The sequence below is a fragment of the Cinclus cinclus genome, chromosome 6 (genome assembly GCF_963662255.1).
Source record: "Cinclus cinclus chromosome 6, bCinCin1.1, whole genome shotgun sequence".
In the NCBI taxonomy this organism is placed as follows: Eukaryota; Metazoa; Chordata; class Aves; order Passeriformes; family Cinclidae; genus Cinclus; species Cinclus cinclus.
Window position 1 is genome coordinate 11504502 of NC_085051.1, and position 27994 is coordinate 11532495.

The 27994-nt window shown below is 38.9% G+C and overlaps 1 protein-coding gene across 5 annotated transcripts in view; it reads left to right on the plus strand.

Moving 5' to 3' along the window:
* DENND5A (DENN domain containing 5A) overlaps nucleotides 1-27994 on the plus strand; it is a 64031-nt gene that overhangs the window by 25263 nt on the left and 10774 nt on the right. For 2 of the 5 annotated variants that reach the window (XM_062494422.1, XM_062494423.1), the window contains 12 exons: nucleotides 1529-1716; nucleotides 10111-10428; nucleotides 11778-11993; nucleotides 12907-13141; nucleotides 13584-13734; nucleotides 14330-14423; nucleotides 17403-17534; nucleotides 19048-19200; nucleotides 22388-22472; nucleotides 23831-23915; nucleotides 24949-25077; nucleotides 27352-27473. In XM_062494422.1, the coding sequence (XP_062350406.1) occupies nucleotides 1529-1716; nucleotides 10111-10428; nucleotides 11778-11993; nucleotides 12907-13141; nucleotides 13584-13734; nucleotides 14330-14423; nucleotides 17403-17534; nucleotides 19048-19200; nucleotides 22388-22472; nucleotides 23831-23915; nucleotides 24949-25077; nucleotides 27352-27473 (1908 nt within the window). Of the gene's footprint in view, nucleotides 1-1528; nucleotides 1717-10110; nucleotides 10429-11777; nucleotides 11994-12906; nucleotides 13142-13583; nucleotides 13735-14131; nucleotides 14135-14329; nucleotides 14424-16387; nucleotides 16496-17402; nucleotides 17535-19047; nucleotides 19201-20032; nucleotides 20138-22387; nucleotides 22473-23830; nucleotides 23916-24948; nucleotides 25078-27351; nucleotides 27474-27994 lie in introns of all 5 variants that reach the window. The other 3 variants (XM_062494420.1, XM_062494421.1, XM_062494424.1) reach the window with 3 other exon arrangements.

Sequence of the window (27994 nt, forward strand, 5' to 3'; positions counted from 1 at the left end):
TTCTCATCTATTTTGGTTGAAGGATCCTTCGTAGTAGGTCTACTGTGAGGCAGTGACAGCTAGGTCCATGCAATAACCTTTTCCACCAGCACAGCTTGATATGAAAACTAAAAATCAAATGCCTAAGTTGCAAAATTACAGGTGATGTTAGCAAAACTTGTGCTGAGTTCCTCTTGGGTTGGGGGGCTCTTTGCAGGCCCCAAACTCTGCAATTTTGTCCCCAGACAAAATTAATAATGAATGCCAGGAATTGAATTTTTTGGCCTTTTTTTTTTTTTTCTGCTGTCCAAAGTCTTGAGTGGAGGCTAAAAGACAGAATCAAAGCCATCAACTTGGGAAGAGCACAGTTAAGTTTAATTTTTCTCCAGAGTGTTCAGGAGAAATGTTATTGCAGTTTTCATCTGCCCTCTGTGATAGTGTGCAACAGCTTCAGAAACCTCAGCACCTGAGCCAGCCCTGAGCATTCAAGTATTTTTCAGTTTCCCAGTGTCTGTAGTTTTGTGTAAGGAGAAGGAAGACATGCATACCCCACACCTTAGTACACACATATGAAGGTTACTGACTTTTTCTGTTCCTTGTATTCCCTCCCCTTTCCTGGCAGGAATTGGATGTTGTTGCAGTATCATGAAAAGGCATCCTATATCTCCAGTTAGTGCTATATTTATACCCTGACAGAAGGTAGGAATTGCCCTAGTTGTGTGAGTGTTTTATACCTTTTCCATCCTGGCAGCTGGAAAGCAGTCAGGATATTTCAGCAGCTGTATTGGAACACACATCTGGTGCTGCCTCCCCCTTTAAGGGATTTCAAAAACCCTTAGAGATGACTCCATAGTTACAGATGAGGAGGGTGCAATGTTTGCCCAGCAGTGTGAGCTGCTCTAGGCACCAGTGCTAAATAAAAAGAACTCTTAGTGTGTTGCACAGGTACATTTAACACTGATCCTAAGTTCTAGGAGGACATGAGTTGTTTTCACATTGAACTGAGGCTTTGGTCGTGCATTGCAGAGGCTGATCAAAGCTGATCCTTTTCATTTTCTGCATAGTTATTTCAGTCACACTGTTGGGTTGGCTGCTATACAGCATGCTTTATAGACATTTAAACACTCTTTTAAAAAATGTTTATCTGAGAGATACCAGATGCCTTGGGTTTCATCCAAGACTTCCGTAGAAAGCCCTGAGCACAGAGAAAAGAAATGATTTCTGATGTGTTTCTTAGCTGATTACAGTATTGCTTCTGTATTCAAACTGGGGGTCCTGGTGACCCTGGTATAGTGACTTAGCATGCATTAAGGCTCAGTGTGCTCATTTCCATATGACTTGTAGAATGACCTACTTTGGGTTGAGCTCTCTTTGTTATTTCAGCAAAATGTGCTGGGTGTGCAGGTCTGACTTTTCATTATGATGCCACTCAGCTAGTACTGGGTTTTGTGGTTTCTGTTTTCAAGCAACTTCTCATTTCTGTAATTTGAATTCATTTGCTTAAAATTATTTGTGAAAAAAAGAATTTATTTTTTTTGATATTTTTCAGATTATCAGAGGCTGATGACTGTGGCAGAGACCATCACAGCACTGATGTTTCCATTTCAGTGGCAGCATGTGTATGTTCCTATCCTTCCAGCATCCCTCCTTCATTTTCTAGATGCTCCTGTCCCTTACCTCATGGGCTTGCACTCTAATGGACTGGATGATAGGTCTAAACTGGAACTTCCTCAAGAGGTGAGAGGAGCTTGTCTTGATTGATTAAATATTGCCCATGGCTATGAGGGAAGTGAGAAATGATCCAAAACACAAGTGCTAACTCTAACAGCCATTGTCAAGTTCTTGCTGGCTCTGATTTGGGATAGGTCTTTGTTTCTTGGAGATGCTGACAAAAATCTGGTGAAACAGATAAAAAAATCTGCTTTTGAAATTGTATGCTCTGATAGAATTTAACTGTGAATTTACAGGAAATGATGTAGTAGGGTTACAGAAAGAACATGTTTGTGCTGGAAAAATTAGCCTTGTAATACTAGGAAGCACAAGAAGTGCAGTGTGAATTCCCCAGCTGTGGCCAAAAGGTTGTGGTGGTGAGTGAGCAGAGCTTGACTGGCATCAACACTGTGCTGGTTCCTGGCTGTGTGGGCTTAGGCTGGATTTCCCTGCTCTGGATTTCTCTCTTGGGGTTGGCTTTCATGGACCCAGCCTGCCAGGTGTCTTGCACAAAACCATTTCAGATTTATCTCCTAGAATGCCTGCTTCAGTCTGCAGCAAAATGTCAGCGTGTACTTGAGTAAACTTCTGCTTGTTGGGGCAGTGCTGAGGAGCCCTGGGAGCAGCAGTCCCTGTGTAAAGGAGAAGGAAATGGTCTGTAAAGGTTCTGCAACTCATCCATGGGGCTGGGACTACATTCAGACTGCTTAGAGGTTGTCCTTATTTATTTCATCCCCCTGCTTACTTGACTAAAACTCCTTGTAGGGAAGTCCCAAGAGAGTTTTAAGAGCTGGTTGTGAGGATGAAGGCACTACCCAAGGCAGCAGAGGAAATGGCTGGCCCCTGCTTACATGTAGGTGTAACTTTTCAGGGGAGGAATTGTGTAAGTCATGGGGAACACCCTACTTACAGGCCCTGGTAGGATTCTCTGCCTTTTCCTCTGACTGTGGGTTTTCTTCTATTACCATTTGCATTTCTGGGAAAGCAGAAGCGTGGCAGGCACAGGGTTTTTGTGGTGGTGGTTTTTGTTTTCTTTATCAGGCAGTGCTGCAGCACAGCTTGACACAAAAAACCCCTTCCTTTTTAAAAAAGCTGCGTGAAATTAAAGACAAGATATTTTTGTGAACCTCCAGTCTGGTCTCCATGCCAACATTGCTCTTTTTCTCAAATCCATATGCTGGTATTTTTCATTTGTTTTTCCTGGCAAGTTCAGAGTAAAACTTTTTTTTTTTCCCAAACTTTATTATTTTCTATGAAAACTGAAGTGCTTAATATCTTTGTTTCTTTTTTGTCTCACTCTCTCTTTTTTTTTTAAATTTTCCACTGCTGTAATTAATAACACAGTATTGTATGTTCTTGCCATGAAAACAACAGTCTATTGCTTTGGTTTACTATTTTTCCAGAATTTTGGATGTACTGACAGGCCTAATTAATATGGTTAGTACACATTTTAGAGAGAATAGCTGATGAAATAAAATGCATGTGTGGATATGCATGTTAATATGCACCATGGATGTTTTCACTGTTACCACAAGCTTGTAAAGAACTTCCTTATTTTAAAATCATTGTAATACTTCCAACTAAATAAACATATTTTAATTTCAAATAGATATTTTTCAAATAATAGGTAATTATTTAAAAGGTAAATAGTTTTTGGAAGAGATTTATCAGGTTATTTTTGAGGCTTAAAGTAAGGCAGTTGATCTATTTTTAGATGTTTCAAATGAAATCCGAGTACTATTAAAAAGTAATCTGACACCTCAATTTACATTTTATTTTACATGTAGCCTTTTATGTGAAGGTGGAAGAGTAGATTTTTGATAGTATCTTAGAGATGAGAATTGTCTGGGAGGGGAGGACAGACAAGACAGAAAGCAGCAGCAGCATGCCCATGTGGTGGAATTTGCTGCAGGACTGCCTTGTCCTGAAGTTTCGGCTTTCCTTTCTTTTTCGAAGAGTGAGCTCTTAAAACTTTGCACGCAACGAGTTTGATCTAGTCTGAGAAATCCCCTTGGTAGTTGCTGCTGGGTAAGGTTTCTTGTAAGCTGCTGAAATCCTTTGCATTGCAGGCTGGAGATGTAGCTGTGACATAGAAATGGACTGGAGACTCCATTCTCTTAGCAAATAGCTAAAAAGTTATCCTGTACCTATAGATTTGTTTATTCAAGGGGTTAAGTAGACTGGGAAGAACACAGCTCGATATTATTGAGGTTTTTATTGTAGGGAGTTTGCTTAAAGAAACCCCAGCTAATCAAAAAAGAAACCTGAATGAACCCCCATAGAACAGCAAAAGAACCCTGCCAAGGAATGTGAATAATGTGTTGTTGTAGAACAGTAGAAGAGAGTGTATGGATTCCATTATTTGTATTCCAATAAAGACAAATTTATCATCAGTATCAGAGGGGCTATTAATATTTAACATTGTTTATCTCTAAAGTTTGGAATGCTTCTCTGTTCCCTGAGGTGCATGGCCTTTTCAGAAGGGTGTATGCAGTTCTTGAGGATGAACTCATCAGGGTTATATGAGGAGCTCCTCTAGGCTCCTGATAGCAGAATCTTCTCACTTATCACAAAAGGTATACAAAGAGCTGTTCTGTGTTCTAATTTATTCTGAGTTCTGCAAAAAAAATTTTTTTCCTTTGTCTTGAAACTGCCTAAGATGCATCTCTGTTCCTAATCTATTTATGTGGATGTGTGGGACAGCTGCTGTTAAAGAAACCAATATCTGATTTAGGCAGGGGCCAAAGAGGTGAGCCTGGGGAGAAAATCTAGTTAGTGCTTCTCAGTTGAAGGGCATTGTGGAAGAAAATAACACTGCTGTCTAGCACAGCATGGTTACTTCAGTGTCACTATAGACTTGTTCACTGTGGTTTTTATAATGAACTTTAAAAAATACTAACTTGTCTTGCTCAAAGTGTTTTAGGCTAATACTTTTAGGCTAGTGATGTGAGAATACTGTCTGTCCCAACTCAGTTAGGTTAGGTTTGGTTTGGTGGTCTTGCACACATGTCATAAGGCTTGTTTTGGTGGCAGCCTCCTTTATTTGGGTCGCATCTGGTGTTTCCAGGAGATTCTTAACCATATGAGCATGGAAATCCAGCTGTATCCTAGAAGTTAATGCTTGCAGCAGATAATGATTGAAATCTTCAGCAAAAAAGTTGTGTTAGTACAAAATTCAATTTCAGGTTATCCTTTGGGTACATCAGAGCAGTCCCTGATGGAGAATTCATTGAAGACCACCAGTGACCTGCAAACCTGACTCTCTGTAGCCCAGTAAAACTAGGAGATGCTGAGGTTTAGTGTGGAGTTGAGTTTCTTGTGCATGACAGCAGCAGAGTGCTCGTTCTCACAGGTGCTGCTGCTTTTCTGAGGGCTCTGTGTGTGCATGAGCATCCTTGTGGTTTCCCTGGCAGCTGCATCAGGGGCTTGTGAGGAACCCAGAAGAGAAGGGGAGGGCGTGGGAGAAGCTGTGCTAGAATAAGGTGCTGCAGATGTCAGAGGGGAAAGGAAGAATATGTAGCTGTTTATGGTGTTTCAGGCAAAAGTGTGCTTGGTTTATCACTAAAGCTGATCAGTAAAGGTGATTTTAGCAGCTTATTTGCAGATCACAAACCTAGCAAGTACTAAAGTAAAGATTGGGTTTTTTGATGTGTCTTTGCACTTCCTTCTAAAGAAACTTCTGCAGTGCTGTAGAAATACATTTTTAATGAGCAAGTTAATCCAGACTGTTTCATGCAGCAGGATTTGCATGTGTATATCGCCACTCTAATTTAGGAGAATGGTAGAAATTGAAATTGTTTTCAGTGGAAATAAGCAATGCTCAGTTTCCAGCACTGGTGAAATCAAAATAGTACCTCATTAAAAAGCCTGTTTTTAATGAAATGATCCCAAGGGTCTTGGGCAATAGCTTTTTCTGTTAGAAAAGTTGAAAGACTTTAAAACCTAAAATGCATTTTATCTGCTAGTATAAGACAGATTATATATATTCTCAGTATTCTTATTTCAGCCATTAAAAGAATGTAATTCAGTGCTACACCTGAAGAAATTCTGTGGGTTTTTATTTTTGTATGTTTTTTCAGAAGATAAGAAAGTTCGTCTGAAAAGCCTTTTTTCCTTCTGATGCTAACACATTAGACCAAGATAATATCACTGCTTTGTATGCATTCTCAGGCTATCTGCTGGTGGTTTGATCCTTGATAATACTGCATATTTATTGGCAATCCTCAGTTTTATGTTTTCTTGTACCCCAGTGTGAACAGCCACCTGAGGAGTTTCTGGAGGCTGCAATGGTTTTGAGCTGTAGGCTCTTCTCAGTCCCGAATTCTGGGCTGGCATGAAGGACAGCAGTGCTGAGAATAAGTGCAGAAGGTCCCCATTTGCTTCCAGGAGTGGCACAGGAGCATCCTTCAGAATTTAGGCCCAGTGTAGACACACTTGCCCCAAGTCAGCTATGTGTGTATAAAGCTGCACATCCGTGTTCTGTGTGTCTTGTGTGAAGTAGGTGGTTATGTGCAAGGTTGGGGCCAAATGCACAAAGGTGATACAGGCTGTAGATAAATGGAGTTTAAGCTTTCAGTGCTGGATTCAAGCAGAACCGAAATAATTCCCATCTGTGCTTTTGAACAGAGCTGAAAGGAAGGATATGAGCTTGATGAAGGACCTGATAGACCTGTGTGAGGCTTTGGCCCTTTCTGTACTTGAGGTCAAACTAAACAATTGCAATTGTCTTGTGGTTTTCAAATGGAGGAGTGTATCCCAGGCCCCACTAAGCCCATGGAAAGTGGTGCTGTTGGCTTCAGGGAGCCAGGCACTGACACCAGATACACAAACACTGATTTGCTTAGATTCACATTCCTGAGGTTTGTAAGACTCACCTGGACACCCTGTTACTTGGAACGATAACAGTGAATGGGAAGGACAAGTTTTAAATTAGGATATGACGTCCTTGGTCCTTAGAGTAGTGTCTCAGGAGAACCTTTTACTGTAGATGCTGTCATGTGTCCTCTCTTGTGACAGTCTGGTATTGAAGTGAAGTGGTGTGTAACTGTTTTGGAGTTTTCTTTTGGTCAGAAAACTGATACGTGAGCAACAAATAAAAGAATATGACTGTTCTGGAGACCTGAAATACCAAGTAACTAACTTAAAGATGCTCTTTCAATTATATCTCTATTTACACATGTTGCCAAGTATCTTGTCTTTTATATAATTTTAGTTTTGTGTGCATAAAATAATAAACAGTGTATCCACATAGAGAGCTGTCAGCTATTCACAGCCCACTCAGCTGCTGCCCCCAGAGACAAAATAATTAAACCCTTGTGGCAGAAGGACTCCTTTATTTTTCTGCTTTGTGTACTTGCCCAGTTCTTAGCATGTGAAATGCTTTGGATGACCACGATTTCATAAATAATAAGTGCCTTGTAATTTTTCTTAGTTTTTGAGAAGGAGACTCCTCTGTCCTTACTGGTATTCCATTCTGTTGGATCTATATTGTAGCAGCATGGTGAGATTTACTGCTCTGGTGTCTGTCACTGATTTACTTCACATTTCATTTTTACAGAAAAAGACTGGTTTGGTACCTCTTAAAGGGCTTTTGCATTGAGATGTTTTTGCCATTGCTGTTCCCTGAGGAACGTGGCCTTTTCACAAGTGTATATGCAGTTCTTGAGGATGACCTCAGGTTCCCTGAGTTCAGAGAGGTTAAAGTCACCTATAGAATCTTTGCTTATGATGCTCTGGGTAGTTCTCTATCGTAGGTGCTATTAACCAGGTGCTGGATAGCTACAGAGTGTCCCTGAAAATATTCTTTACACTCTTCTTAGAGTATTCCTGCACACAGACTTTTTAAAAAATGTTTCCATATAGACCAATTTCTGGAAAATGTGATTACAAGTTGCATGATAAGCAATCATTATTAGGAGCTCAGAGTGTTTAAACTGTGTGTATTGCTCTTAGAAAAGAGCCCTGCAGATGGGGAAAATCATATATTGGAAGAATTAGCCAGGTGTTAGCCCAGATATTTAGAAACAGTTTTAGCAAGCATTGAATTTGGCTTTTTCTTCCATTGGCAAGGAGTTTAATTTCAGTGTCAAGATTAGAATTTCTACATTAGTAAGGTTAATATTTGATTTCTTTTTGGCCAAGTGCTTTGTGGGTACAACCAGGCTTATTAACCAAGAGTGATGTTTTCTGCAGAATCTGATCCAAAAAGGAAGCAAAGTTGAATGGCATCAATTAAAGAAAGTTGTAAAAGGAAGTAAAACAATTAAACTATTTGAAGAGTTTCTTATTGAGTCTGTCTTGCCATTTTGCAGACTGCATGAGGCAAATTCAATGCTTTTTGTTTCTCCCTCTGTACTGATTGGTAGGCATTGTGCCTCGTTTTCAAAGCTTTATTTCTCTCCTGTCTTGAAGTGCTTACAGTGTTTCTGACAAGCACCAGCTGACTTGACTTCTGATTCTCACAGAACCATGGGTGTGGCGGGAGCCTTGAAGCTCCTGAATTCAGGTGCTTGCTTCAGATGCTGCCTTGAAGCTGTGCTGATTTTAGCGAAATTTCAGCTATCACACCTGCCCCGTATAAAAATAAATACTTTTTCTAAGGTGCACTAGAAACTGTTTGAGAATCAATGTATTAATTCTCTTTATTGACCTTGGATTCTTTTGCAACACCTGATTCAATTTGTGATTTAATTTCCAGTGAAGGATCTATACAAGGAGATATTAAACTGTTTTGTATGCATTCCTCTGAGCATAAGAAATCAATCTCCATATTAAAATGTTGTAACATTAGGAAATAGAGAACTGAAATTATGTTAAACTTTGTAACTATGGGTAATATTGTAGCAGGGCTTGAATTGGATTAGCTCTGTGCAAGCTACTGCAGTGGAATTCTGCTTTAAGAATTCTTTTTTCAGTTTGGATGTTGAAGCTCAATAAGATATTTGTGGTTTATGGTGAGTTGACACCCTCTGTTCTATAGAAACCTGTCACAAGTACTAAATGGATGTTTTCATAACAGTTTACTTAAAAGAAAAGTCTCATCAGGCACAGCTTATTCTTATTCTAGTCTATCTATGGTCAGTCCTACAGCAAATTCCTACCAGAACTCCTTGTGGTTCTGACTTCTGGGATCATTCACCATTCATTCCATGTGAGGTTGATATCTTCTAATTATTTCTTTCCAATTAAATTGTGATGCTTCCATCCTCCTGCACTTACTGAATCATACGAAGTAACTGGAGATCTGTCAGTTCTCATAGACCTGAAAAGTGTTTATGCTGCCAAGCTGTAATGAGGCCTGAATTCAGGTGTGGCTCTTAGAATAATGCAATGCAGTTAGGTTGGAAGTATCCCATAATCTGTGTGAAAAGATTATGGATAGTGAAGGTTAAGCAGAATAGTGACAGCCCATGTTAATTCTGCAGTGAAGAGAAACTGAAATGCTTCTGCAGAAGAGCAGGGTTACATCTCTGTTCTTCTCTGTTCTTAACTTTCCAAGCTGATTTCACACGTGACTGGGGTTCTGTGATATGTGTAGTTTTGTAATGTCTTGAAACCATTTGATTTTGTAATGCAGAAGCCAAAAGGGGAACCTTACTCTTTGCCAAATAAAGACTGAGGTAAACCTTGAAAGATGCAGAGCTTCTTTTGATCTTGCTGTAGAAGCCACATAGGTGGTTTTTCTTTTTTCTTTTTTTTCTTTTTTCTTTTTTTTTCTTTTTTTCCTTTTTTCTTTTTTTTTCTTCCTTTTTTTCCTTTTTTTTCTTTTTTTCTTAATTTTTTTTTTTCTTTTTTTTTTCCCCACCCTGGTCTTTTTTGGTGGTAAATGAGTTGGAGATCAGAAAAGAAAAACAGAATGGAAACTAGTTCATTTCATTATTCCCTTTGGAAACAAACTTGCTTATTGAATGATCTGCCTTAGTTGTCAGGCAATTGCCTTTTATTGCTTATAAAAAAGGAGAAAATAACTTCATTCCACTTCTGCAGTATCAGCACACCTTTTGGATTGAAATTTGCTAAATCCTTTCAAGAAATGCATTGATAATCTGAACAATAGGCCTGTTGTTCACCTGTTTACATATAAACATGTATAAAATAGAATTGCATATATCCTGTATTTAAAATTTAGCTCTACATGTATGAAAAAAATTCAACATCTGTACCTAATTTGTTGTAATCTATTTTGTACATAGCAAATAGTCTTCTTTCTCAGTTACCTTCATTAAAGACCTGGAAATGGAAGTCTTGTGTTGCATTCTTCAAAGCCAGCCAACCAGTGCAATTATGGTTGAGGAAGCTCTGTTTTACAAAATAACCAAACAAATGCAAATGTATTTGAATCTGTAAATAAGCACAAATCCCAGAGATTAATGATGTGCTTAGTGATGTTGTAATGGTGTCCTGTTCTAAATTAAATCCCAGGCTAACCTGTGCTTTGTGGATGTAGACAACCATTTCATCGAGCTGCCAGAAGACCTACCCCAGTTTCCAAATAAACTTGAGTTCATTCAGGAAATTTCAGAGATACTGATGGCTTTTGGAATTCCACCTGAGGGAAACCTGCACTGCAGTGAAAGTGCCTCCAAGATGAAGAGCCTCAGAGCATGTGACCTGGTTTCTGATAAAAGAAATGGGAACATAGCAGGATCACCTCTGAATTCCTATGAGCTGCTAAAGGAAAATGAGACTATTGCAAGGCTCCAAGCACTTGTTAAAAGAACAGGTGTGAGTCTAGAAAAGGTAAGATATAAAATGAGCTGCATTCTCTCTGGTCCTGCAGTGGCAAATGGTCTGAAGTCATCATCCAAAGATGCTGCATGTCTGTCTTCACTAGAAGGAAGAAAATTCACTAGAAGTTTCTGTTAACATGTCCTCAAGCCTTTTGAACACCTGTAGAGATGAGGACAAGCTTGGGAGAGAGAGGGAATAGGATTTAACCCTGCAGCATCTGGGAAAACCTTTGCTATCCACCAGCTGTTTCTTTTCCAAGATAATGTGCTTAAAAATAGCACTTTCCTTGTTTATTCTTGGTTTTAAGATTTATTCTAAATTGGCATCACTTCTTAAATTAATTAAGTGGCTAAAATTGATACATAGATAATTCTGAAGTTTGCATCCAGTCTTGGTCTGTATATATCTTTTTCATTCTGCATAGAATATATATAATTTTGCTTACATGTAATCTATTTGCCACAGGGTTACTTGGATGTTCTTTTCTGGTTAATGTTAATGTAGAGTTCATGAGTGGCTAATTCCCAGCAAGTGGACATGCACAGCTCATGGTGGTCCTGATTGGATTTTTTGAGTGTTTAGAATTGTGAAACAAAAAATGAATTGTGGCCTTTTGTGCATAAAATATACTACGTGAAAGGCCACTGGGAGTTTTTTGAGCTTTTGTGGAATGAAGACTGTCACTCTTGGTAGTTTTTTCCTCCTCTGTGTATTTAATATCTCAATTTTATTGCTTTTCCCATGAATTTTAGCCCACATATTAACTGAAAATGCATTTTTTTTTTCTTAAGGATTACTTTGAACCGTGTAGTGGAGAATTGTGATTTACACTGCTAAGGGCTTAGGCTACAGGGAATTGGCTACTAGATATGCACAGCTTCTTGTTACTGTGCATTTCTATGTTCATTTGAAAGCTGCTATGTGTTTAACAGTTTCAAACCTGGAGTTGTTTGACACCAGATAGAGATTTGCCTAATATGCAAATTTTTAGGGGTAATAAGAACCTCTAAAAAGCCTATGCATGTGATTGAAGAGTAAGAAAGCAAATTAAGTCTGTGGCAGACATGGGCATGTATATGGTTGTTATTTACCCTTTTTAAACTCAAAACATATCCAGTGCAAACAGTACTGAAGTAAGTTTTGGTTTACTATGAAGAATTTTCTGGGCAAAGATTTATGTCTAGATTTTTTTTTTAAATTTTGCTCTTTTATTGCTGTGGTTGAAACAGTAAGTACTTTTCTTTATTGAAATGTTGACTTGAAGAGTAGCAACTGAATGGCAGATCAAAATCTTGTATGCCTGGAATACCTGACAAAGCATCAATACAAATTATTTGTGTTTTCCTTTACTTTTTCAGCTGGAGGTGCGAGAGGAGACGAGTAGCAAAAAGGATCTTAAAATTCAGTGTGATGAAGAAGAATTCAAGATTTACCAGCTGAACATTCAGATTCGGGAAGTTTTTGCCAACCGCTTCACACAAATGTTTGCAGATTATGAAGTGTTTGTCATTCAGCCCAGTCAGGACAAGGAGTCCTGGTTTACAAACAGAGAACAGATGCAAAACTTTGATAAAGTAAGTTGTAATAAAAAGGTACATCAGTGTAAGAGGTAAAACAGTATTCAAACCTAAGGCTTTGTGTATTGGGCCATCAGATGGAAAATTGTACTGTCAAAATGGTAATTTCGTCCTTAAATTTCAGTGTTCCCTAAAAAAGTCTTATCTCAGAGATGTGGAAAAATATATACAAATACAGACTTGGTGAGCTAAAGATACTCTTTTAAGGATACGGTAGAAAAATGCAGCTTGCTCTAAAAAAAATAGCTTGGAAAGCCTATCTTTAGGGCTAACCTGCACATTAAGATTGAATGTTACTAGTGGAAACTATTTGATTTTTTTAACCAGAGGAATTGCCAGATATGTTAATGAATTAAGTCATGACACCAAATAATGCTTATGTACATGTGTACCAAATGTATTCCTAATTGTTTTGTAGAGAACTATAAGACCCAGTTCTTAAAATTTTTGCACTGTCTTCTTTGCTGGAGGTATTTGTCAGCAGGAGAGTTCACGTAGGTGAAGGTGATGTTGCAGCACTGTCTGCTAAAACACTCATCTGATTGCCACCAAGTTCTATGAAAAGATTCCTATCAATTTCACAAGCCGTGAGCCCAGCCAGAAGTACCAAATACTCATACTTCAAGTACTGATGGTTGCTGGGATCCTGTTGAAATTTTTAGAAGATAAAGGAATTGCTAAAATCACAGTGTACCAGTTATTGTGCTGTACAGTAGGTGATTGTCCTGATGCTGAAAATTTCATACAAACTGCCTGTTTTGGGGGTAGAATTGATGTGTGTAATAAAACCAGGATTTAAGTGGCACCAAAGCACTCTCATGCCTCCTTGATCAGAAAAGTTGGTGCTTCTGGTGGATGTGTGTCTCTCTTTGCAGACTCCCAAACACTCTTACCTTTTCTTGTCTCTTAGGCTTCTTTCTTGTCTGACCAGCCTGAACCTTACTTACCTTTCCTCTCGAGATTCCTGGAGACCCAAATGTTTGCATCCTTTATTGACAATAAAATAATGTGCCACGATGAAGATGACAAAGACCCTGTTTTGAGAGTTTTTGATTCCCGGGTGGATAAAATCAGGCTGCTGAATGTCAGGACACCGACTCTGCGCACATCTATGTACCAAAAGTGCACAACCATTGATGAGGCTGGTAAGGGCAATGAGGCACTTGCTTGACAATTAGTGCAGCTGGTCAGTGCTGTTTGTTGTAGACATTAAATTAAGTAATGATTCATTCTTTGAAACATAAAAAGAATAGATTAAAACTGTAGAGATGTAAAGCTTATACAGAGGACTAAACGTTTTCTGTGATATTGAGATGCGAGATGAAATTAATGTAAAATAGAACTCAGATGTTTTCCTGCATGCTCTGTGTGTGAAAGATGTCTGATCTTAAGAAGATAAACATTTTTCTCCTTTTGGTGGCATTCTTTGATGTCAGAAACACTCTTGTACTAATGTCCCTGTTGAAATCAGTAAGCAACTTCCACCTCTTTCTTCAATTCGACATCTGCTTTTAATTGAAGATATGCGATTATAGATACATGCCTCATTAAAACACCTTAAAAAAATTAACTTTCTTACTCTTTCAGAGAAATCTATTGAATTAAGGCTGGCAAAAATAGATCACACTGCAGTTCACCCACACTTGCTGGACATGAAAATTGGACAAGGGAAATACGAGCTTGGATTTTTTCCTAAGCTTCAGTCTGATGTTTTATCCACTGGTCCAGCAAGCAACAAGTGAGTAAGCGAAGGCAGCAGGCGCTGAGTCTCGGCAAGATCTGTAGAATGGCACTAAAGCAGAGATGTTAGAAATCAAAGTCAGTTTTGGGTTTGTTTTTTCCAGTGAGAGCAGATCAAATGATGTGGGGTGGGTTTTTTGCTATGTCTTTTTTTTTTGTTTTGTTTTTCATTTTTAAATCTGGACTTCTTGAAGCAAATTTACTGAAGCCCTCTTACGTTTGAGATGGTAGTTTGTGTACTTTGAGTTACTTACAAGTACTGCCCTTATTTGATCTTAAGTAGAAGCCAGCAAATATTTCAGGATATTTTCTTATAAAAACCTTGAAGGAGGAAGGGCAAGGCTTAAATTGACCCCGGAATTATGTGGTCAAAAAAGAAAAGGAAAAATCCAAAGCAAGTGTATGTGACCTAATATTCTAATGCATTTTGGTTGCCCACTATTCCAGAGATTCTTTGTATGTGTTTGCAGCTGCACTTTGGGTGATGTAACTGATGTCAGCATGTTCAGTATAGAATAAGCTGGAAACATCTGATTGCCTCTGCCCTTGCCCTGACTCCTGACATTTGGCTGATGTTATTCCCCCACGTGTAGGTGGACAAAGAGGAATGCTCCTGCTCAGTGGAGGCGGAAGGACAGACAGAAGCAGCACACGGAGCACCTGCGTCTGGACAATGACCAGAGAGAGGTGAAAATTGCTCAGCTCTAGAGATCTGATTTTTTTTTTCTTTCCTAATGGCCTGAAAAACACCCTGCAACCTTTATGAAATGTCTAGACAGTTACTTGCAGTTCATGTCTGCTCCCCCTGAAGTGTATTTAGTACAAATGAAGTAGCAGACCAGAAATACTTAGTTTTCTTATTATAACAGTTATGTCATTTTTGCCCCCCTCTCAGGACAAAATTATTTCATCCCACATAGAGGAGAGTTCTTTGAAAATATAATCACATGATTTCAAGTTGTTATGGTTTTGTTTTTTTCTTTTAAAGGGGATGAGTGGGAAGAGGGGAATTAATAGTTTTCAGCCATCAATTTCCCATTTCTAATAACTTAGCCACTCTGTGCTGCTTCTGTGTGTTTGACTGAGTAAAGATAAGCGCCTCTAGAGAGGGATTAATTTAATCCTAAAATCAGGAGCAGTGCCTTTTGGAATTGCCACAGTGTCTTCTGTACACCATAATAAAAGTCTTAAGGTGACAAAGTGAGAGGCAACCTCATTGCTAAGGTGAGAATGTGAAGCCCACCCATACTGTCAGGTTTGTCTACCTGTTTTTACACAGCACAGTCTGATGCTGATTTACCCTCCTTCTGAACTGATAAACATCTCTCACCACTGCTCCTACAGCTGACACAGTTTTTCTTTGTCATGAAGTGGTTTTGAAAGGTCTGGGTGAAGCGAACTAATTACAGAACAGTTTCTGATTCATATGGTACAGACTGCAAACTGTTACACCAAGTGTTGATTTATGGGTAATTCCAAAAAGAGTCTGGCTTAAACTATTAGAGTCTTTTTGTTTGTTTACTAACCCCAGAGTTTTGCTTTTCTTTATGCGTTGTTCATTGAAAACAATATTCTCTTGCCTTGTTAAAGATCCTTAGAAAAGCTTAATTCGGAATTTTAGAGTAGTAGTTCGTGTGTCTGTTAGGATAGTGTTGTGAAACTCAAGTATGTTTGTTCAGTTCCTCCTTTAAAGGTAGTGGTGGATTTAATTACCTTCCCAGTGTACTCATTCCTGGAATTTACTTACCGGTTTGTTAAAATTTTGTTGGTTTGTAGTGTCATCTCTGTCATCCATAACCATGTAACAGAAAAATGTCTGCATAATAAAAACCTCTGCAAGTAGTTTCTGGCTTTGACATGTTCCATATGCTCAGATAACTCTAAAGTGCTTTTTACTTAAATGTAACAGGAATGAATAGTTGTTTTCTAACCTCATTACTGTGCTAAACAACACAATTGTTAAAACATGTAAACTTCTGAGCTAATTACAAAGGCAAAAATCTACCTCTGGTCTCTGGGGTGTTTTGTTTTTTGTTTTTTAACTGATTCCTCAGAAGTTCATTTCCTATAGAGTTATTCTGTCGCAAAAAGCAAATAATATCTGAGGAATAAATATTTTGAAATATATGCTCAGCTGGGGGTACCAAGTGCCAGTGGCAGTGGTGCTGTCGTTTCAGGGGTTTATGCTGTGCCTCTGGTGACATAATGGTGATTGAACATTGACTCCTCTGGGTGAACCTCAGACTTCCACAGTAAATTTGAGAGTGGGGCGGGAGCTCATCTGAGATGAACACTGGGGGTCAGGCTGAGCAGGAGGTGTCAAACTGCAGCATTGGGAGTTTCAAGCAAATTGAAGCTTTGTGGCAGCCAACAAAAATCTGTGCAATTGAGACTTTTTACTTGCAAACATTTGTGCCAGTGGAGGGCAGAATTTACACCAATCCACTGATTTAATACCATCTTTTCTTTTTTCCTTTCAGATTCATTACTTACGAACTTATGTTTATGTTGAATGCTTGGGAGTTCTGCATTGTATTATGTCTTCACTCTTTTCCTTTTCTGTTTTGCATGCTTGCTTTTATTACTTCATATGTGCTTACCACTTTCACTTTACATCTGCTTGGCTTTTTGCTACCAACTTATCCTGCCAGCACCTGGACTTTTCCATGTCAGAGCTTCAGTTGCAGTTATGTTTAGACTGGGACCAGCATGATTGGCCCTTCATGCCCTCTATAAAATCTGTGTCAGAGCATTATCTGGTATGTCCAGTGCACAATATGACTGTAATCATAGTTCTGGATAAAGATGCATAATTAAATGTATAAATTGTCTCTTTAGTGCCAGGCCAGTGGAGAAGGTGGGGTTTTCCCTCTTTGTTGTGTTTGGCATTCACCGACATTTCAGTTGGTCATTATTTCCATGTAAGCTAGAGAGATTTCCTGTTAATTTGATATATGTACCAATCCTGAGTATTCCATCAGTGCCTGTTCAGGACTTTCTTTCTATCACTAATTCTCAGTTAGCTGTGCCCCAACCAACCTGTGATCACCTGACTTCCATAATATTTGTCATATCACTCTTGTCTCTGGGGTGAAATTAAAGACAACTCCTTGATGGCAGTAATATGAGCAGAAGAGCTCTTTCGAGTAGAGTGGGTTCAGGAAATGATTTTTCTCAAAAATGCAGCTGGTTCACAGCTGAGAGATGTCGCTATCATTTGCATTTTGCAGCTGCTTCCTGAAAGAGCAGAGTTTTCTTATGGTCCCCACATAGACCAGTCTGCCACTTGAATAGTCTTGGTCTGGGTAGTTTTTGCAAATTTTCATTAAAAAAAAAGACAATTGGCAGTGGTGCAGGGATTAATTGAATTTCTATGCATCTGAATATCCTTGTCAGTTTGTATTGTGTTTTTGTAATTCGGCAAGTGTGTTCTATTGCTGTATAGACAATATAAATGGGGATTTAACCTCTGGTGAAATAGTAGTTTAAGTGTCTCAGCCCTAAATAATACTGGATAAAAAAAGGGGCCTTTTCTGAAAGAGGATGTGATCCTTTCCTCCTCACTCCAGAGGTGTGAGTTCTAAAGATAACTTTACCTTTTTCTGTCAGCCAAGTAGTCTCACTTGCACTTTTGTCTGTGTCTGTTCATTTTCTCCCCCAATCCAGAAATACATCCAAGAAGCCAGGAATCTGGGCAGCACCATTCGGCAGCCCAAACTCTCTAACCTCTCTCCATCAGTAATTGCACAAACAAACTGGAAGTTTGTGGAAGGCTTGTTGAAGGAATGCCGAAATAAGGTAATACAGAGAAGAATTCTGCTCTCCTGCACCTCATATCCATTCTTTCTGGACCATTTTCTATCCAGTATGTTCAAATCTCCCCACTTTTCTGCCATCTGTTTCTGCTTTATCTCTATAAGGATTTTTTCATGCTGGTGAGAAATTAATGAAGAGATAATGTATTCAGAAATTCTGCAAGGAGCAGAGGCTTTATCAAGCAGATTTATGATAGAGATTGAATATTCTGAAGGGTCTTTACCATCCTGCTGCCCAAGTCTATTATAGCACATTTCAGTTATAACTAATGAGACAGTACTATTACAACAAGAGTGAAGAGTCCAAAAGAGAGGCTTTTGGTGAAAATACAGGAGCTTTTCTCAGAACTACATTTCTGAGGTGTAAGTTTTTAAGCACTTAAAAAGGAAATTTGGCATTAATTTGTAGACATGCTTCACCAATATATATTTGACAACATATTAATCTGAAGTAAATGTTAATGTTTATAAAAATACAGCGAAGAGAATAATTATGAAATAGTGGCTAGAATCAGTGGAGGTACCATAGTAATTATACACCACTTTTCATAAAACTCTATTTTCTGATTTCACTTTATGGAACTGTCCAAATGATCCCCATCCCTTAATAGATGATGAAATTTTTTTAAGATAGACTTGACTCTGTGACAGTGAGTGAGAAATTGCCAGAGGGAATGAGGGGGAGAAGCAGCTAGGGCCTAACTTGGACTTCTTAATCTCTATCAAGACTGTGCAGAGTTGCTTAAGGAAGTATTCCTCATTAGAAAGTGAGTCTAGAATAGGAACAAAGATGAAAAAAATCTGTAAGAGATGAGTGGAACTGATTCCCTCACCATTTTTTTGCTCCGCTTGGCTGTAAGATGAAAGAAAATATTGTGACTAGAAAGCTGTACTTCGAGAGCTGGTGAAAGCTTTGTTGGCCAGTATGAAATTGTGCACAGTTTAGTAGAATGTGGCTCATGGGGAAGCTCAAGAGGTGCACTCCAGAATGGGTTTGGTTTAATCCAAATGCCCTTCTGGCAAAACAGCGTCTCCCAGGAATGACGTACCCGTGCTACTTGGAAACTCTTAGGTGTATTCACCTCCCCTGGGAGGAGGATGTGTCCTGCTCTTGGAGAGTGCATCCAGTACTCACCAGGCTTCAAAACTACCCAAGATCTGTTTTGTGGCCTTGCTGCTGTTCATCCAGCTTGTTAATGTGTGACCTGCTGTTCCCTTTGTTGGGGTTACTCTGTGGAGGATGATGTGCCTGTTTGCAAACCATTTTTAGAAAAACAGAAGATCAGCGCTGATGCTGTCCTGGCTTGAAAACCAGGGATAAAAGAAGGGCAGTTCTGCACTAACGCCAGAAATATATATATATATATACACACACACAGCCAGTTATTCTGCCAAAAGTTTATCATGTGCTTCCTCATTGGTCGTTTAAAAAGTGTTAAGTGATCTTGGAAATTTCTGGGAGAGATTTACCTCTCTTTTGCCTTATCCTTTTTGAGACTAAGAGGATGTTGGTTGAGAAAATGGGTCGAGAAGCTGTGGAGCTTGGTCATGGCGAAGTGAATATCACAGGAGTGGAAGAGAACACCCTGATAGCCAGTCTGTGTGACCTTTTGGAAAGAATATGGAGCCACGGTCTGCAAGTCAAACAGGTGAGGAATAAATATTCCTATACATTGCAGAGCACACTTTTCCTAAAGTTGTGTTTTGTTTTTTCCTCTCTCTCTGCTTTCAGAGGGCACCTTTAGTGTGGATGTAAATGTGTTAAAATACTTGTGTGTCCCCCAGTCTTTTTGATGTCAGTTCCTACCCCCCATCTGTGTCCATGTTGTGGGATATGTGCAAGTGTACCTGTAGATGTGTTCCACAGATGACTTCTTGGAAGACTCTCCATTTAACCCGGGGTTTTTGTTTGGTTTGGTGGGTTTTGGTTGGTATTTTTTGTAATAGAATGGTAAAAAAATCCCTATTGATGCGTTCTTAGTATTTTTGTTAATTTGAGGTTGCACAGGCTACAAGGCAGCATATCCTAAAGGTGCTCTCAGTGGGATGGGGGAATTGTTTTCCTGAAGGGTAATTTAGCTTTTCAAAGTAACAGTCTTGCTATTTGGGTTCTTCTTGAGTGATGTAGGGGTACTTAAATTATGGTTACAAGAACACTAGCTAGAGGTGTTGGGGTTTTGTATGAAATCAATAATTGTTTTGCTCTTGTATTTGGAGTCACTTGTGGGACAAGACGGAATGTTTTACCAACTTTACCAACTTTACTCTTCCCTTATATGAAGGAGTAGCAATTATGACTTCCTCTTTTTCTTTTTTTTTAAGAGAATATATGCTCATAATCTAGATGACTGTAATCCAGTATCTCTCTTCCCAGCACCCAAACACCAGTGTTTAACTCTGCTCTCCTTCAAACTGTACAACAGTTTTCTGTGTGAAGATTTATCATGTGATTCTCTCCCTTCCCTCTTGTATATCACTTAGGATAGAAGCTGTACTGCTTTCGTCTTAGAAGACAGAGCATCAGTTTACTCTTCTTCAACCCAGATTTGGGCCTTTCAGACCACCAGACGGCCAACCCTTCATAAGGTTAATGCTTTGGATTGATTGCAGATGTTGGCAAACAGTGCTGAATGGTGGAATAAATAGAGTGGTGGAATAGAATAGAGGCCTGATGGAGGAAGTGCAGTGCATCTCATAGTATGATCCAGAGTTTAAAAAAAGAAAAAGTAAAAAAGCACCACCAGTTCTCTGTGTGCTCTGGCCTTTATGAAATATGCAAAAGCCTGCTGTTTCATACATCGATTTGATTTTATTTTTCAATAATGAGCCAAGGAAGACCTTTCTTTCTCAACAGACTATAGTAATGAGGATGGCTTTCCTTCCACCAATCCCTGCTTTTACCTCTTCCCTGCTGATGAACCCCAGTAGTCCTACATTAGCTACCTCCTGATTTTTCCACATGCAGAGGGAATCCATGCCTTCCGTTGTCCCAAGCAATGCAGGGGACTTGTGATGTAGGATCTAATGGCTGAAGTAGTCTGGACTGTCAGAAGGCCTTGGTTATTCCCTTGCCCATTCTCTGTCCCACTGCTTTCCTTAGGCTTTCCTTCCCCTTATTGATCCAGCTTGCATCATCATTGCAATTTGGTGAAGTTAAAGGAGAGGTCCACGGTGCTGAAGGAGCAGGCAGACACTGCATGAGTTCTCACATTCATCATGGTTGTTGACATCAGTTTGCTGCAGGATCCTTTGTTGCTGCTTTCTGTGATCTGTTGCAGTTCTCCTTGCCATGGCAGCTGGTTGCTGAATTCTAGACTGTGTGTGCATGTGTGTGTTTATTGGGAGAAAACACAGTTTTGGATGTAACTCTCTGCTGGGTGATATTTTCATGCTCTTTTTTATCTGTTTATAATAATACTTGCAGTTTTGGATTTCCATGTTGGATCTGTCAGGTACACACAAGACACAATGGATTCTTTTAATATCCTTACCACTGAATGCATATTTTTAACAGATTTCTGTCAGCAAAGATGTTACAGACACTCTAGGATTTATTTTTCTGGAGGTGTGCCACTTATGGAATAATTCCTTTTGGTCAATAGTTCTTTATGTCAGCTGTAGGGAGCTATAGGATGGGAATGGTTAGAGATTTTAAAATGTAGTTTAAAAAAAATTTAAAGATGTGCCATCATTACTGCACTTCTGGGATGGAACTTTGATAATTTTAAACAAAATTGATAGTGCACAATTGACAGCTATTGCTTTACGTGGTTTCTTTCTGCACAAAGCTGTAAATAAATATATGGCCTTATAATATGACAGCTTTTCTGAAATGCAGAATTGCTAGATCTTTACTGGGATTTCAGATTAATACAGTAATTTAGGAAGATAAGTAATACTAATTATCTGTAAGTAATTCCAATTGATGTGCTGCAGAGCCTCTGTTTGCTTGCTGCTGCCTTTCTGCAGGTTTGCAAGCTTTTGGTTTATTATGTGAAATATTTTATGATGAATCCAAGAATCTTTACAGTTCCCCAGTGAAAGATTTTCTCACTCCCTGCTTTAAGCCACCAGGGGTTTAAGAAAGCAACATAATGAGCAAGGTGCACCTTTTAACATCATTTGATGGATTTATCTTGGCCTAAATATTACATCCCAAATTCCAACTTTAAAGTTGGTTACAGTGTGTAGAACTGGGATATTTTTGCTGGTAAGCTTTCACTGTCCTGCTTATATTTTGGGATATCTTATTGTGTTTGTGATATCTTACTGTGTTTGTGATTATCCAGGTGCTTTGCCTGGTGAAATTGAGGGGAATCTTTTGAGATTCTAAAAATGGGCAGGATTTATCAATAGCCCTGAATTACCCTGAGGAGAGCAGGACTTGGCTGGGTGTGTCTGGCTCAGGCTGGCTCTGTGTCTCTTCTCATTTCACTGCTGGAGAGGCTGGCAGGGAGAGACCCACAGGACAAGTCAGCCTCAGATTTAAAACTCCACGTGCACAGAGAGTTTTACAAGCCTTTGTATGTTTTCTTGTCATGGTAATGACCTAAGAGGGAAGAGGTTCCATTGACTTTTTCCTGTTACCAGAATCATTAGATCCCAGTAGTCTGACTCTTGCTTTTCCTTCTCAGCCTCTTTACAGCTCCCAAGCACCTCCAACTTGCATCTTATTTTTGGTTTTTACTATTGAGTTTATAGGGAAAAACATCTTTAAAGCAAGTTTGGGTTTTTTTATCAGTCATGGCTGATACTTTCAATGATGTTTTAAACTTTGGGTTTTTTTTGTAATTTCAGCTAATAGTGATTTCTTTAACTAATATTTTTTAATTTTAGGGAAAGTCTGCTTTGTGGTCTCATCTGTTACATTACCTAGAAAACAGACAAAGAAGAACTACATCAGGCAGCTTCAGTACATCAGGTAAGTTGGCATCTGCTGGAAGAGATGATTAAAAGCTGTGAGTAAGAGCTTTTTTTCCCCTTGGAAATACCCTTCCTTCAATATAACTGAATCAAGTGTTATGGCTGCTACAGGTTTAATATGGACCTGGTGTGTTGTCTCAATATATTTTATGAAAAATAAATAATTTTGTACTGAGCCCACTTGTTTGGGTCTGGGATCTGACTACCATGGTATTCAGAAACCAGAAATAGCTTGTGCTTCAGAGATAGGCTTTAAAATTGATTACTGTGATACATCATCCTCCATGTGACACACAGGCCCTGCATGACTGGCAGAGCAAATGGTCTTATGGGTGGGGGTGGAAAACAAGTATAAGCACATAAAATTGTGCTGTACATACTGAAGTTCTACATTATGGCTTGAAAAACAACTGAACAGGAGGCTTATTGTTCAAAACAACAACTTGAACTGAAGAAACATATTTTAATTTTTGTTGCATCAAGCGTTGAAGTAGAAGCAATATTGCACATAAGATCCACTGATGATATGTTTCTAGGATTATTAATGTAATTTTTAAACATCACTTCTTGTGCCAGTTGGGGCATAGGATGTAAATTTGGAGAGAGCAATAGGTTTGGGGGAGGCAGCGAGTGCCTTTTATTTTTTATTTAAAGATGCTGTAAGCCAAGATTTGAGCATTAGTAATGTGCACAAGATCCTGTAAGCAGTCAAAATCATAGATTTGGGAATTTTAAGGTCTCCTGAATGTCCCTTAGTTCATAGTGGTTTTGTATATCAGAATAAGTCACAATCAGTTCTATGCTTTCTAACTTGGGACTGAGGTCAGAGATTGTATTCAACATAGAACTTAAGTCTGGAGCAGAATTTGAAAGTTAAGAGTAATAATATTGCTTGAAAACCCCAAACTGTGGTATTTAAAAAGTAGTGGTGCTGCAGGAGTGTGCACAGTAATAGCTCAGTAAGCACAGAATGTATGGTGTACTGAGTACAACATATTTAACACTGTTCTCTGGTGTCAGCAGTGCCAGTCAGGGTTACTGCACAGCAAGAAAACAGGGAAGTCTTTAGAAAACAATACTTGATTACTATATGTCTTAAGCCATTTGGTGTCATACCAATTTCAGCTGAATCTAAGCTCAGTAATGTGTTGGTGCTCAGTGTGTGCTGATCTGTAGAACCATCTGTGTAGCATGTTAGATTTTCATGACATTTGGAGTGGAAGTACACCACACTACCTTCACAGGGTCACCAGTAATACAGGAGTGCAAGTTGGCCATAGTTCACCTTTTTTGTGTTGATTTTAGAATCTTTAGATGGATTTCTGCTAACCAGAAATTGTTTTCTTCTGAATCTAGGAATACTTCTTGAGTCAGAAAGACGAAAGTCTGATACAAGTCCAGCCATGTCACCTCTCAGAATCTCTCTTATACAGGATATGAGGTGAGTTTGAAGTGTTAAACAACCCAGAAACCCCCTGAGATTTGCACATTTGTTTCTGTGTCTACTGTGCACCATCCAGAAAAGCCTGTGTTTCATGCAGCAGGAGGGGGCTGCGGGCTGTTGAGCTATTTTGAAGTGGAGAGTTCAGCATTTTTATTGACCTTTACAGAGACAGGTTTAATACTTGGAGGAGGTTTTATATTGTCAGAGCTATTAACTTATGGAAATACCGTGACAGAGTTCTCATATTTTTAATGTTTTGTTTATCGGTTGATTTCCACAGAGGTGTGGGTGTAGTGTTTGTGTTTTCCTAGTCATGGCTGAGTTGGTTGGGTAGTTCTGAGACCACTTTCGGTTTTCAGGGAAGAATGCAATTTAAAGAACTTGATTGAGCTAAAGAATGAGTTTATCTAACATTCAGTACTGCAGTGTGAATAAAACTACAACTTCTGCTCCAATGCCTTCTTTTCAGTACACTGAAAAAGGAATATGCAGAACTTCTGAAAGAACCTTGACAGGAATTTTCTTTTCCTTCTTCTTCTTTACAGCATCCACTTTTTTTCAGTAGGGAGGAGTGAATTGAGGATTTGCTTGCCTTAGAAAAATATTCCATTTGTGTCTTGTGTGCAAGAAAAGCTTCTACTGAGCATGCAAAGACAGTATTTAATTTTCTAAAGCATTCAGCCATAAATATTGCAGCGATAAGGTCCAGAACAAGTCCTAAATCATGTGAGAATGGGCCTGGTTTAGAATTTTGTAAATAGGACACTGCATTGCAGATATTTCCTTTTGAGGTTCTTATTTTCTTTGGGCTAGATTGCAGGGATTTTTCATGGTTTTATTATTAATTTATTATTTATTATTTATTTATTATTTTTTATTGCAGGGATTTTGTTATTGAGGTGATTATGTTTCTTTTTCCTATAATTTGTGGTATTTTGTGTTCTTTGGAAAATTTCAGCCAAGCTTGGTTCAAAAGAACTGTCATGCTTTGACAAAACCAAGCATGTCTTTTTCTTTTCTTTTCTTTCAGGCATATCCAGAATATAAGTGAGATCAAAACAGATGTTGGCAAGGCCAGAGCCTGGGTTCGCCTCTCTATGGAAAAGAAGTTGCTTTCTAGGCATCTGAAACAGTTGCTTTCAGATCATGAACTCACAAAGTAAGATGGTTTACCTTGGGCGAAGCTTTTAAAAATATTAAAATCTATATATTTGTTTGGTTTCAAAAATCCATGTGTGCCCATTTTTGCATCTGCTTAGCCATGTGCAGAAGGCATGGAACAAACTGGCCTTCCAAGTGCGTGAGCTGCTTGGGAATTAAGATTCAATGCTGGGGTTCTTCACATGCATTTTTACATTTATAGCCTCCTTAACAACATAAGGTGAATTGCTTTCAGAATAGTCATATGCAGTGTTTACTGTGTGGAAATTAAAGCCATAGTAATTGTCATTAGCTTTAATTGAAGACTTCTTTCAGTAGACAGCTTAATTTATGCTCTCTGCTCTTCCTTTGCTCTCCTTCTACTCACCATCTTCCAAGGAATTTCTTTCCCAATCCCCCTGAATCCCAGCAGCTAATTATTTGAGATTTGCCTTGTTTTGTATTATGTTGGAGTTTCCAGTGAAGCTGTGGCCTTCAGTGAATAAGGAAAAGCTGAAGGGCAGAGTCAGGACAGCTAATAAATCTACCTGTATCTCCAAATTAAGGCTAAGCCTCTCCAGTCAAGTCAACAGTTTGGATCAGGTTAAATTTAGCAGTGCTTGTCCCATTCAGAGCAAATGCTGTGATGAGAGTACTTTCCACACACCACCACACTCCATATACGTCCACAAAAGAGAAGGAAAAGACCTCTTTTAACATTGGCCAGTGTGTTCTTCATCTATCAGGCAGATTCTGATTCTCTGGAACAGAGGGAGACTGTAGCAGAAGGATGTTTAAAATGAAAATGACAAAGGAGCACCTTACACAGGATGACATCAGTTCTCTGTAATCTCGTGTGCTTTGTGCTGTAGGTTTAGATATCCTACTTAGAGAGCTGTACTAGGCAGTATGGTTTGAAAGTGTGCCCCCCTTGTTTTTAGAGGAAGCAGAGTTGACTTCAGTGAGGTATTAAAAGTAGTAGTGCAACTTCTGCCATTTTACAGTTAACAAGATAGTGTGTTGTTCTTTTTTGAAGCAACTGTTAGCTATTTTAATTATCCCATTCTCTTTACTTGACCTTTGTTAACAAATATAAGGAAAATGTAACATATTTGGTTTCTTTCTAGTCTTCAGAGGGAACAGGGAGAAATCACATGGCTTCACTGTCCCAAGACCTTAATGTGTCCAGGGAAACAGAAACCTTACTGTTTGAAGAGACAGGACAGCACATACCTTGACAGGCTGTCAGACATGTGGTTTAGACTGTGCAAATGAAACACAGACATGGGCACCTGTGAGACTTTTGTGGCTTTGCCACTCTTGTGGCTACAGGCAGGTTAGGTTAATTTAAGGTTCAGTCTCTCTATTTGCATTGAACATTTCCTGTCAGTCTCTAGTGTTAGGTTTGTTATGTCAGAACATGCCTGTATGTTGATTATTTTTGATTTGTTTTGCAAGTTTCTGTCTTGCAACTTGCTGACTTTTTTGTAAATTGATACCTGAAATTGAGGAGAGTTGTCAGGATGCCCTCCTGGCAGGAACAGCCTGTCCATGACTGTGTCAGCATTTCTAATACCTAATACCTGCATTCTTGAGGGTTTAGATATTCCTGCAGCATCAGTTGGATTTTGATGTAATTTGACATACTCTTCTTTCATGATTATTGCCAACACTTGTATTATTTATTGGTTGCCCCCTTTGCATGCCTATCATTTTGGTTATGTCAGGAGCTGTGTACTATTAACACTGAAACTATTCCCTGGATTAATGTGCAGGTTGTTGTAGGCCTAGGTGATCAGCTACAGCCAAATACAAGCAGATAACCCCAGTTTTTGCCTTATGTCCTTTGAGAACAATCTTCTGTCATACATCATGTGCTGGAGAACTCTCCCATGGCACCCTCTGCTCAGAAGTAACTTAGGAGAAGTGTCTTTACTTCAGTTCTGTCATTTTACATGGTCAAAAAAAGTCAGAATTTTTCAAGAACATGCAAAATTCCTTTTTCCATTGTGGAGTGTTTTTGGGTGGGTGAAGACCCTTAGACCAAATGTTACATTTGATGGGTGGAATATAATGAGAATTGGACTGATTCACCTTGGAGTGATTCACCTTGGAGCCTTGCAGAGAATTAGTGCATCTTGGCACACTGCAAACTCTTGACTCTCCTGGTACCACTTCTCATTTGAAATTGCTTGCCCATTATTCACAGTGTACCTAATAAATTTGAACGGTAGAAAACATTTCACTGAAAGCATCTTGTTACTGTGACAGATTATGTGTTTTGCTTTGTCAGAAAACTCTACAAGCGTTACGCGTTCCTCCGCTGCGATGATGAGAAAGAACAATTCTTGTATCATCTCCTGTCATTCAATGCTGTTGATTACTTTTGCTTTACCAATGTTTTCACAACAATCTGTAAGTATTTTCTTTCCCTGCAACTCTGATTTCCAGAGTTGGTTGAGTCCTTGTCCAAAATTCTAAACAGCTCTGAGCAACATGTCCTAATGTAATTGTTGTGCTTTTTTTTTTCCCTGGGATCCATCTGTGTGTGCTGTATTGTTGTTTCCATGATCTTCTCTGGTGGGCAGGGATTTCTCTCTCTGTCACTTTTGTTTCTAGCTTAGTAAAATACATAGCTCTAATAATTTTATTTTGGGGTGAGTTCTCAGTTAAAATTTTTGTAGTGGGCTTGTTTGCCTGATACTAAATAAGCACAGTATGTGTTGTTCACTATCAAGGTAAGAACATTAATATATGCTGAGAATTAAAAGAGAACAAACCTTTCCTATTTTGTGCTCAGGCTACTTTGTTGCATGTCTCTGGGTTTGGGATAACAATGAAATGCCCATTGAGGGCTGCATCAGAGCTCCTCAACATATATTTTTTTTTTCTTCTAGTTGTTAAAAAGATGCTGTAGAGAAACTTCAAAGCTGTTG